At 46.6% G+C, this 12,497-nt stretch overlaps 1 protein-coding gene across 4 annotated transcripts in view; it reads left to right on the top strand.

Moving 5' to 3' along the window:
- The window catches only part of TGM4 (transglutaminase 4), a 106,958-nt gene that overhangs the window by 71,133 nt on the left and 23,328 nt on the right, over nucleotides 1-12,497 (top strand). For all 4 annotated transcript variants that reach the window (XR_015696380.1, XM_087712982.1, XM_087712984.1 and 1 more), the window contains one exon: nucleotides 12,172-12,279. Coding sequence is in view for 3 of the 4 variants with exons in the window: in XM_087712982.1 (XP_087569108.1) it covers nucleotides 12,172-12,279 (108 nt within the window). In the remaining variant the exon portion in view is untranslated. The remainder of the gene's footprint in view (nucleotides 1-12,171; nucleotides 12,280-12,497) is intronic.

Raw genomic sequence — 12,497 nt, 5'->3', positions numbered from 1 at the left:
AAGCCTCCAGAGGACTAAAAACGACCCTACAAGCAAATCGAAAGTCACTTCCGGTTTGCTCATAGGGCCGGTTTAAGCTCTCTGGAGGCTTCAGGGGATCCCTTCCCGAACTTCTAGTTTGCCCATACAGCTGTCGTTTTGCGCTCCGGAGGCTTCAGGGAAGCTCATGAAGCCTCTGGAGGGCCTCCGGAGGGCCTCCGGAAGGCCGGGGGCTCTTTATGCCCTCCCCAGGCTCCTATAAAGCCTCTGGAGTCTGGGGAGAGTGAAAAATGGCTTTAAAAAAGGCTGAACTCAACTAGCTAGCACGTGCATGCCCGCTGACCAGCTAACAGCAACACCTCGCGTGCCCTGACAAATGGCTCCGCGTACCACCTTTGGCACACGTGCCATAGGTTTGCCATCTGGGCCTATGGTGTTCAAGCGGTGTGCCAGTTGATTTGGGACTGCACCCAAGGTGCCTATTACTATTGGTACTACCCTTGCTTGCTTTTGCCATAGTCATTCTATTTCTATTTGTAGGTCTTTGTATTTTGTTATCTTCTCCAGTTCTTTCTCTTCTATTCTGCTGTCTCAAGGCATTGCCACATGCACTATCCAGGCTTTTTTGTATTTCTTATCGACAACTGTTGTCAACTATGTGGCAGGTGCCTGTCTGTCTGGATTCTGAAGTCCCAGAGCATTTTAACTTCTTCATTTTCTATGACTTTCTCTATTTTATGGTCCCACCAGTTCTTGCTTGCAGGCAAATGATATTTCTTGCAGATCTTGCGAGGCGGAAGATGGCTGCTCGAGCAAAATGCTCGAGTTTTGCGAAAAAGAGAGGAGCGGAATTGAGAGGGACGGAGCCCCTGGAAACCCAAAGGGAGAAGTCCTCCGTGGAGGTGATCGAGCAGGCATCCAGGGGTGTATTTTCGGCTGGAGGGGGGTTGCGTAAACACTCCCTAGGCACCTGGAACGCGCCGAATCTGCCCTCCTTATGCTGGTTTGCGGCAAGACGGCTCTGAAGATCAGCTGTAGAGCAGTTTTTAGATCAGCTGTAGGGCGGCTTTTTTTGAACTTGGTAGTGGTGGCAGTGGCATCTAACACCCAAGGAGCTAAGCCTGGGCGAGAAGAACTTGAGAGGATCTGGGAACGGTGGTTATCAAAGAGAGCCCCCCCACAGAGATGATACGGACGGCTCGAGTAAGCTTTTTAAGCCGAAGAACTGCTGCGGGTTGTTTTGAGACCTGGGAGCCGGTGAGGAAGAAACATATGAGCAGCTCCCCCTCCCCCTCCCCTTCGACAGCACAGGTGGCACGAACAGCGCGAGCAGCGTCTGGTAGCTATCGGGAACGGCCTCCCCCCCCAGGCGAACGGGGGCGGCATGAGGGCTTTTTACTTTATGCTGGCTACAGCAAACCTAAACCTCCTGGCGCAAAAACGGCAAGACTACGATAAGACCCTGGCTCTCTAGCTTTTGGAGAAGAGGAAGGAGGAGAGGAAGAGAGGAGCCTTCACTGTGGGATTGGGAGAAGTGGTGGCGACAGCGATAAGACGGTGTGCAACCAGGAGGGTGTGCAATATTTAATCTTCGCACTGGACTTTAGATCTGGCCACAGACCTGGCTGAGTAATCCATGCTGCGCTGAGGCTTGAGGAGGAGCGGTATGTGGTTTGTCACCAACTGGACCATGGCTATCATGGTTGGATGGGTGATTTGGGCTGCTGACCTTGCTGCCTCAACCTCAGTTGCTTTGACTATCATTATTTGCATCTGCCTCTGGATTACTATCTTGGACAGCACTTTTTTAATTTCATTCGGACTAATGGTGAGAAGTAGAGGGGGGTTGAGGCTTTGGACTGCCTCCTGTTCTAATTTGACATCTCAGGGACATCATTCCATCTGCCCTCTATTTTTACAATCGTCATCCACTCCACCGTCCACTGGACTGGACTTTTTTGCAAACCCACCTACAAACTTTACTCGAATATCTTAAATAGCTGCGCAATTTTCTTTTTGTATGGGGAGTGCATGTGGTACGTATGTATTTGATTGAATGATCCCACACTTTTAACTTTTAACTTGTGTAATCCCCTTTTATATTATACTGTTGTATCTTTTAAAAAAATTGTGGGGGTGTGAGTGAGTGAGTGTTTGAGTGTGCAAGCGAGATTGGGATGGGAACCGGGTTCCCCCACACAGAGTGCTTTGCAGAAGTGTTGGGGGGATCTGGGCCTGTTCCAATCTCAGGATGACTGATTCGAAGGGCCTGTCGGGAAATGCGGGGCCTGTGGGGGTGGGTGGAGGGACTACGGACACGGGAGTGGGCCAGAGCATTACGGTCTTAACAGGGAGGGGCAGATATGGCGGGGACTTTAGGGCTGGCCATTACCGGGGAAGGAGGGCTCGCTACGTTACAGAGATCCCTCCTTCCGGCCCTATGAGTCCCACTCCAAGGCCAGATGGCGCGAGTAATCAGGACCCTGGTCTCAGGCTGCTGTCGCTAAATGCCAGGTCTGTAGTTCACAAGGCTCCCCTCGTCCGGGACTTAATCTTAGGCGAGAGGGCAGACCTGGCATGTATTACTGAAACCTGGCTGGGCCCGGAGGGAGGAGTCCCCCTCGTAGAGATGTGCCCAGAGGGTTTTCAGGTGCTACATCAGCCGCGATCCCAGAGAAGGGGTGGAGGTGTGGCTATTGTTATCCGGGAGTCTTTAGTACCTCGTAGGATCCCTGCTCCGGAGCTTGTCGGGTGTGAGTCCTTGCTGGTGAAGTTGGACCTCAAGGGTCAAGTGGGCCTGCTGTTAACGTACCTGCCTCCCAACAGCGTTGCAGCAGCCCTCCCCTCGCTCCTCGAGTCAGTAGCTGAGCTGGCAATTGAGTTTCCCAGGCTTATGGTTCTGGGGGATTTCAATTTGCCTTCGCTCGGTGAACACTCTGATGGAGCGCAGGAGTTCATGGCTTCCATGACAGCCATGGGCTTGACCCAAGTAATTCGGGGCCCGACTCACTCGGCGGGTCACATGCTCGACCTCGTATTCCTCTCGGAGCAGTGGAGTTGTGATCTTGGTTTGAGGGGTAGTGAGACCTTACCCCTGTCATGGTCAGACCACTACCTACTGAGGCTTGACTTTCGGAGACCAAACCCCCACTGTAGGGAGGAGGAACCGATTAGGTGGTTCCACCCCAGGCGACTTATGGACCCTTCGGGCTTTCAGACGGAGCTTGGGGTTGTTCCTGATACCCTCGCCCGCAGTCTGGCGGAGACTCTGGTTGCTGCTTGGAATTCAGCAGCGGCAGGGGCTCTTAACCGGATTGCGCCTTTACGGCCGATCCGAGGCAGTGGATCCAGGAGGGCCCCTTGGTTTACTGAGGAACTCTGGGAGATTAAGCGCCGAAAGAGACGCCTAGAGCAACGATGGAGATCCAATAAGTCCGAGTCAGACCGAGCGCTTTTAACATCCAGCATCAGAGCCTATCTTCGGGCAATTAGGATGACTAAAGAAGACACATTGCCTCTCTGATTGCTTCCGCTGAGTCGCGCCCAGCCGCCCTGTTCAGGATAACCCGTTCCCTCCTAAACAGGAGGGATACGAGCGATCCTTTGCAGGGCAGAGCTGAGGATTACGTCCAATTCCTCGCAGATAAAGTAGCTCGGCTTCGGATGGACCTGGACTCCAATTGCACAGAACCAGCCAAGGCACCAGGGGAGAATCTGGAAGGACATCACTGGATTGATTTCCAAGCTGTTACCCCTGAGGACGTGGACAAGGCCATGGGAGCTGTAAGTGCCTCCACACGTGTACTGGACCCGTGCCCCTCCTGGCTGGTTGCAAACAGCAGGGAGGTGACACGGGGCTGGATCCAGGTGGTTGTTACCGCCTCCCTTCAGGAGGGGTTCTTCCCCCCCCCCACTTTAAAGGCGGCGGTGGTGAGACCCCTTCTGAAGAAGCCATCTTTGGATCCAGCCGTCTTAAACAACTATCGTCCAGTCTCCAACCTCCCCTTTGTGGGGAAGGTTTTTGAGAAAGTGGTAGCCTTTCAACTCCGGCGGTCCTTGGAGGAAACCGATTATCTAAATCCCTTCCAGTCGGGATTTAGGCCTGGCTACAGCACGGAAACCGCTTTGGTCGCATTGATCGATGATCTCTGGAGAGCCAGGGATGGAGGTCATGCCTCCGTCCTAGTGCTCCTTGACCTCTCAGCGGCCTTCGATACCATCGACCATGGTATCCTTCTGCGATGACTGCGGGAGGTGGGGGTGGGAGGCACTGTCCTACGGTGGTTCTCCTCTTACCTCTCGGACAGGTCGCAGTCGGTGTTAGTCGAAGGGCAGAGATCGACCCCTAGGCCCCTGAATTATGGGGTGCCGCAGGGTTCGGTCTGGTCCCCCCTCCTGTTTAATATCTACATGAAGCCGCTGGGTGAGATCATTCGACGGCACGGGATAAAATACCATCAGTATGCGGACGATACGCAGCTGTATCTGTCCGCCCCGTGCCAACTCAATGAAGCGGTTGACGTGATGTGCCAGTGCCTCGAGGCTGTTAGGGACTGGATGGGGCTTAACAAGCTTGTACTCAATCCAGATAAGACCGAGTGGCTGCTGTGCTTCCCTCCTACTAATTGGCCAAGTGTTCCATCTCTCAGGCTGGGGGGTCAAACAGTACGCCCCTCAGACAGGGTTCGCAATTTGGGAGTCCTCCTGGACCCACAGCTGACTCTTTTCTTAAACAGAACTTTTTTATTTTTCTTTAAAAAAACACAAATATGTCATTTGTCAATCATTAAAACATTGAAGTACAATTTTTTTGTTGTTGTGTGTACCCCTCCCTCCCTCCACCCCCCCACCCCCCTCCTCCTTCCCCCCCCCCCCGACTTCCCAGAACCCGTACCCGGTATGGATTTTTAACTAACACAGTCTAAAATCTATTGAGAAAAAAGAAATAAAGAAATTAATGACATTCTAGATTGACCTTAGCTTCTTCTTACTGAACTAACTTTTAACAGTTTAAATCATTTCTGATCTTAAGCATAGGCTAACTGGAATTTCTTTTGTTGAAACAGAACTTTTTTATTTTTCTTTAAAAAAAAAACCACAAATATGTCATCATTTGTCAATCATTAAGACATTGAAGTACAATTTTTTTTGTGTGTGTGTACCCCTCCCTCCCTCCACCCCCCCACCCCCTTCCTCCTTCCCCCCCCCCGACTTCCCAGAACCCGTACCCGGTATGGATTTTTAACTAACACAGTCTAAAATCTATTGAGAAAAAAGAAATAAAGAAATTAATGACATTCTAGATTGACCTTAGCTTCTTCTTACTGAACTGACTTTTAACAGTTTAAATCATTTCTGATCTTAAGCATAGGCTAACTGGAATTTCTTAGTCCCGTATTTATTTTGTATATAGTCAATCCATTTTTTCCAGTCTCGTTTATATCTCTCATTTGAATGATCTTTGAGATATGCCGATATTTTAGCCATTTCAGCTAAGTTTGTTACTTTCAATGTCCATTCTTGGATTGTAGGCAAGTCTTCCTTCTTCCAATATTGCGCCACCAACAGTCTTGCTGCAGTTATCAGGTGCAGAATCAAATTGGTCTCTACCACTGTAAAGTCAGTACATATACCTAGTAAAAATAACTGAGGACTAAACTTTATCCTTCTTTTAAAAACATTTTGCATGACCCACCATATTTTTATCCAAAATGCCTTAACCTTTTGGCAGGTCCACCATATATGATAATATGTAGCATCGAGAGAACCACACCTCCAACATTTAGGCTGTACATTCGGATACATAGAAGCCAACTTTTTAGGATCTAAATGCCATCTATAGAACATCTTGTAAAAATTTTCTCTCAGATTTTGAGCTTGTGTAAATTTCACATTTCTTACCCAAATTCTTTCCCATGTATCCAACATTATTGGTTCCTCAATATTTTGAGCCCATTTTATCATACAATCTTTAACTAATTCTGTTTCCGAATCCATCTGTATTAATACATTATATATCCTCTTTATATGCATTAAGCTTTGATCTCTTATTTGTTTAAACAGATTATCCTCAACTTGAATAAAACCAATTTTTTTATCTATTTTCCACCTAGCCTGTAATTGCCCATACTGGAACCATGTTTGAACTACCTTCTCCTCTTTTAATACCTCTAAAGATTTTAATTGTAATACCCCCCTTTCCGAGGTAAGAAGCTGTCTGTAGGTAATTCTGTCCTGTTTTTGTGCTGTATTCATATTTTCAATTGCGTGTCTAGGAATTGCCCACATGGGTATCTTGTCATTTAATTTATATTGGTATTTCTTCCAGACCCGCAATAAAGCATTTCTTAAAATATGACTTTTAAAGTTCTTATCCAATTTTTTGTTGAATAACAGGTAAGCATGCCAACCAAATAGCAGATCGTGTCCCTCAATGTTCAATATTCTATCATTGGTTAAGTGAATCCAATCACTAATTACAGATAATGCCACTGCATCATAATATAGTTTTAAATTAGGTAGTTTCAATCCTCCTCTCTCACGTGCATCTTGCATCCTCTTCTGTGGAGAGTTCAGTCCGTTGACATTCCATGTTAAAATCTTAGTTGTCATCTTTGGTTGGTTGAAGCATTTTTAGAGCTTCCTGCACGGCCTGTTTAACCTTAGGTGTAGCTCCTCCCATTGCTTCCAGATGTGTTGTTGTAGATCCTTGATCGATGGCCGATGATTGTTGATGCTGTTGCTTTTTCGCTTGTTTCTCCATACGTCTAGTAGTCATGCGGCTAGGTCTTGGTTCCATAGCACCTTGCACTTCTAGAGAAGAGAGATGCTCCATCTTGTCTGGTGGTTGTGTAGTTTGCTATCTATCCTGTCCTTCTTGTGGTCTTTCTCTAGGTCCAGATGGTGCAGGGTGTCCGGCCTTCAATATATTATAATAAAAATCTCGGGCTTTCCATACAGCGTTGAGGCGGTATCTTTGCTTATCAAATGTAAATATGATGCCAAATGGTGCATCCCATCTATACTGTATCTGACGATTTCTGAGTTCTTCGACCAAAAAAGCGTAGTCTCTCCTGGCTCTTAACATTTGAGGTGGTATCTCTTTCAAAACAGCCAGGTCTTGACCGCCAATTTGAAGCTTAGTGTTATAAGATGCTTGCAGTACCATATTTCTAAACTCTCTTGTAGTAAAATATATAACGATGTCTCGAGGAAGCTGCTTCTGCTTTGCCAGCCAGGAGTTAACGCGGTAAGCTTTGTCAATTCGCCAATCTTGATTGGTCCCTGGTCTTCCCATCAGGCGGTCAAAAGCTTCCGATAGGATCTGTTTCAGGTTCTCCTGTTTCTCCTCACGCAGCCCCCTTACTCTTAATGCGAACTCCATTTGTCGGTACTGTATCATAATAATTTCTTTTTCAGCATTTTCCACTTTTTGTTCCACCACCTCTGTTTTCAATGTCAAGTTAGCATTGGCATCATTAAGAACCTCTAGAGTATCTTCCACTCCAGAAATATGTTCTGTTAATACAGTTACAAGACTCAGCATGTCGTCTCTAATTTTATCAACCTTAGCCTCAAATTTCTCATACAGCTCCTGTTTAAGTCCTTTTATTTCACTTTTAATTTCTTCTTTCATTTCTTTTATTTCCTCTTTTCTCTCCTCTCTATTATCTCTAAATTTATCTTCCATTTTAATTGTCTGTGCATTAAGAGCCTCGCTTAGATTACTCAGGAAAAATTCTTTCGTTAACACATCCCCAGCAGGGGGCGTAGGAAGCGGAGGCTGCAGCTTTGTGCCAGGCACTGAGGATGTGCCCCTGGAAGTAGAGGGTGACGACTTCAAGTTAATATTTGGTTTTGAGGCCATTTCAAAATTTATCTGCCTGCAGTTAATAAAACTCTATTGCCTAAATATGCAGCTTTAAATAAAGAGGCTTTTATTTTGAAGTTTAAGGCTTGGCAAAACTTTCAGTGAGTAAACATTGTAACAAGACCATTCAGCAGATTCATCACCATTTAACTTCCAAATAAGCAAGGTTAATGAAGGAGTAAAATTCTTCTATTGTGAAACCAAAACAAGTGATAAGCAATCTCTTTTGTTTTGAATTCTTGTGAGGATTAGCAGAAAGTGTTCGTTATTACCGGAGAAACCAGCCTGCTCGGCGCCATTTTAGAAGCCTCTGAGTAAATAATTTTTCGGAGGAGAAAAAGAAAAGAAGCTAAAATGTTGATAAGCAATTATTGTCCACAGTAAACGGATCCAGCTCGTGATAAGAATAAATCAAACAAAGCTTAGAGCAGAGTGGGAGAGACCTACTTTGTCCTGCACAAGGCAGTTTGAAGTTCCCAGCACGGACAGCCGTTCTGCCTTGGGCTAGCCCCCCTTTCCTGCAAGCACAAAAGCTGCAAAAATCGAAGAGCATTTGCCAGCAAAACAGTTTCTTCTTTCCTTCTTGCCTGAAGGATAAGAAAACCTGATAAGACGTCAGATGGAAGATCCTCTAAACAGGTACGTAGCCAGGAATTCGGAGGCAGCTGATTTTTTGCTGCCCCCACCAGTAGGCTCCTCCCAGGAAGCCCGACCCACAGCTGACTCTTGAACACCACTTGTCGGCTGTGACCAGGGGGGCATTTGCCCAGGTTCGCCTGGTGCACCAGTTGCATCCCTACCTGAACCGGGAGGCCCTCACAACAGTCACTCGTGCCCTTGTGACCTCTAGACTGGACTACTGCAACGTGCTCTACATGGGGCAGCCCTTGAAGAGTATTCGGAGACTTCAGCTTGTCCAGAATGCAGCCGTGCGAGCGATTGTGGGTGTACCTCGGTTCACCCACGTAACACCTATCCTCCGCGAGCTGCACTGGCTGCCTATTGGTCTCCGGATACGCTTCAAGGCGCTAGTCGTTACTTATAAAGCCCTTCATGGTATTGGACCTGGGTACTTGAGAGACCGCCTGCTGCCAATTACCTCCACTAGACCGATTAGATCCCACAGATTAGGCCTCCTCCGAATCCCATCCGCCGGCCAGTGTCGACTGGTGACTACCCGGAGGAGAGCCTTCTCTGTGGCTGCTCCGACCCTCTGGAACGAACTCCCCGTGGAGATTCGAACCCTCACCACCCTCCAGGCCTTCCTCAAAGCCCTCAAAACTTGGTTGTTCCGACAGGCCTGGGGCTAAAGAGCTGTTGCCCCCGTCTCGAATGGTATGACTGTTGTGAGTTTTTAAATTATATATTGTTATGTTGTTGCTTTTAAATCTTTTGTCTGTATTCCCCTCCCCGGTTCGAGTTGTGAGCTGCCCTGAGTCCCCTTCGGGGGAAAAGGGCGACATATAAATTTAATAAATTGAATTGAATTGAATTGAATTGAATTGAATCTTCCAATGCCCCATTGTTGCTACTTTCTCATGAAAGTCTTGGAGGGATTGAGCTTGAGCCTGTTCCTCCCCATCCAGATCTGCACAGCCTCCAGGCATTGAGACATTACGTTGAGGGCATCGTTTGGGTGGTTTGGGGTAGAAATGAAAAGTTGGGTATCATCAGCATATTGATGATATTGTACCCCAAAACCATGGATGATCTCACCCAGTAGTTTCATATATATGTTGAACAGGAGGGGTGAGAGAACTGACCCCTGGAGCACCCCACAATTGACGCACAGTCAATACAAACTGTGACTGATCCAACAGGTAGGAGGAGAACCACCGTAAAACGGTGCCCCGTACTCCCAACCCCCTGAGTCGTCGCAGTAGGATATCATGGTTGATGGTATCGAAAGCCACTGAGAGGTGTAATAGGGCCAGGACAGAGGAGCAGCCCGTGTCCCGGGCCCGCCAGAGATCATCGACCAACATGATCAATGCCATCTCCATGCTGTATCTGGGCCTGAAACCCGACTGAAACAGATCCAGGTAGACAGCTTCATCCAGGTACTGGGGAAGCTGATGCGCTACCACACTCTCGACAACCTTCGCTACAAAGCGAAGGTTGGAGACCAGATGATAGTTGGCTAAAGAAGCTAGGTCCAGGGAAGTCTTCTTAAGGAGGGGCCTCACCACCGCCTCCTTCAAGGGGGAAAGAACCCCTCTCTCAACGAAGTGTTGGTAATCGCCTGGAGCCAGCCTTGTGTCACCTTCCGGGAAGCCGAGACTAACCAAGAGGGAGACGGGTCCAGCACACAAGTGGCAGCACAGAGTCTCCCCATAATCCTCAGAGGTCAAACTCATCCCAGATGGTCTCCACAAGATTCATCCCTGTCGACTTGCCCGAATATACCCAGTCAGAGTCCAAGCCTGTCCGGATCTGAGCAATTTTATCCTGCAGATACTGAACAAATTCTTCAGCCCTACCCCGCAAGTGGTATTTCCCAGTTCCTTGGTTAAGTAAGGAGCGGGTCACCTTAAACAGGGCAGCTGGGCAGTTATCTGCGGATGCGATAAGAGTGGAAAAATGTTGCCGTTTTACCGCTTTTATTGCCACTAAGTAGGATTTAATATGAATTCTTACTAGTGTTCGATCAGATTCGGACCGGCTGGCCCTCCAACCACTCTCTAGGTGTCTTTTCTGGTGTTTCATCTCCCAGAGCTCCTCGGTAAACCAGGGAGCTACCCAGGATCGACACCGGTTCAGAGGCCACAAAGGCACAACACGATCCAAAGCCCCAGTGGCCGCCCTATCCCAGGCTTCCACTAGGGCTTCAGTCAAGTTGTGAGCAAGGGATTCAGGAAAAGTCCCAAACTCCTTTCAGGGTCCATTAGCTGCCTGGGGCGGAACCATTTAGTCGGTTCCGCCTCCCTGCAGTGAGGGGTAGCAGAATGGAAGTTAAGCTTGATGAGGAAATGATCCGACCATGACAAGGGTTGGATAGAAATATCCCCTAAATCTAGATCATTCATCCACTGCCCAGAGACAAAAATCAGGTCGAGCGTGTGTCCCCCATTATGGGTGGGGTCTTGAATTAACTGAATTAGGTCCATAGCCGTCATGGAAGCCATGAACTCCTGAGCTGACTTAGATATCTCACTAATGGAAGGCAGATTGAAATCCCCCAGGATCATCAGCCTGGGGAAATCAACCGCCAATCTAGCTAACACATCCAGCAGCTCCGGTAGGGCCAATGAAACATAGCAGGGAGACAGGTACATAACAAAAAGGCCCACCTGAACTCCAAGGCCTCATCTCACAAAAAGGGACTCACACCTGCCTATCTGAAGCACAGTGACCTCCTGAGGTCTGAGACTTTTCCTAATAACCACCGCCACCGCCACCCCCCCTGCCCCTGCACTGGGCTCTCAGCTGGTGAAATGCCCGGAAGCCTGCTTATGTTTGATATTGCAGTATTTGCATCTTTTAATGCTTATGCTAGCTGTTTCTTTGGAACAAGCTTCAAGGCAGGCAGCCTTATTCTGATGTTTTTATGCTGTTTTAGATACTCAGTTATTCTTTATTTCAGTTCTTTTACTTATTTCGTTACAGGATTTTGTTCTTCCTGTGGCAGAGGAGTGGGTGCCTGGTTTCTAAATGAAAACAATTGTATATCTCTGTTGGATTTTTCTACTACCAACTTTCTCTGGTTTGCCTCTACATTCTGAATTATTTTTGGCAAGGCTTTGATTTCTTTGCTGTGGTTGAATCTTTGCAGTTCTTCCAATTCTGCTTCTGTGAATACTTTATTTTGTATTATAAATCGATGTTGATCCACTAGCCTCTGTTCTGTTATTTCTGATTCTGGATGTTGTTCTTTCCAAAACTGGTGCATTCTTTTCAAATATCCTCTTCTTGTTGGGCTTGCTTTGTAATAACAGATAATTATTTCTTTATTTTCAATCACTATATATTTGTATACTTATTTGTATAGTAGTAGTAGTACTGGTAGTAGTAGTAGCAACAGCAGCAGCAGCAGCAGTTATTGTTATATCAATCTATTTTTTACTGGTGGTAACAGAGCAGACTTCACATTTGAAACTTATGAAGTTACTGTTGACTGAATTAAGAAACTATTTTTCCAGCATTGAAGAACATTAAATAATCATTTTTTGCCTTTTTTTTCATTGTTCATGTTGGATGTTTGTTTTTCTGTTTTGTATTTTATTCTTTTTGACAAATGAAAATAATTATGTTTTTAAAAAAAGATTATTTTTCCAGTGGTGAAAAACTTAAATAATCATATTTTGCCTTGTACTACAAAACAGTTTGAAGATGATATTTTGGATTGCTGTATCTATCTTCTGGACAAGAGTCAGCTCAAGGCGAGTGCTAAAAAGGATCCGGTGATCATTTCCAGGGTCATGTCAGCTTTGGTATGTCATTAAAAATGCTTTATGCTAATCTGTGAATTGTAAATCACAAAACAGAAATCAGTAAAACTAATCTTCCCATCAATCTGAACTTTAACCTAGAAGTGTAAATCTGGTGCCTGACTGATATTTTAGCCTACAACTCTTGGATTCACCTCCCTATGGCTCTATTAACTGGGGCAGAGAATCGAAGTTCAAAGTATCTGCAGGTAACCCATAGC

The sequence above is a fragment of the Thamnophis sirtalis genome, unplaced genomic scaffold (genome assembly GCF_051295495.1).
Source record: "Thamnophis sirtalis isolate CommonGarterSnake01/CBP01778 unplaced genomic scaffold, rThaSir2_p1.2 scaffold_4, whole genome shotgun sequence".
Taxonomy (NCBI): domain Eukaryota; kingdom Metazoa; phylum Chordata; class Lepidosauria; order Squamata; family Natricidae; genus Thamnophis; species Thamnophis sirtalis.
Note: the sequence above shows the minus strand (reverse complement) of the source record. Positions and strands in the feature narration are given on the sequence as shown.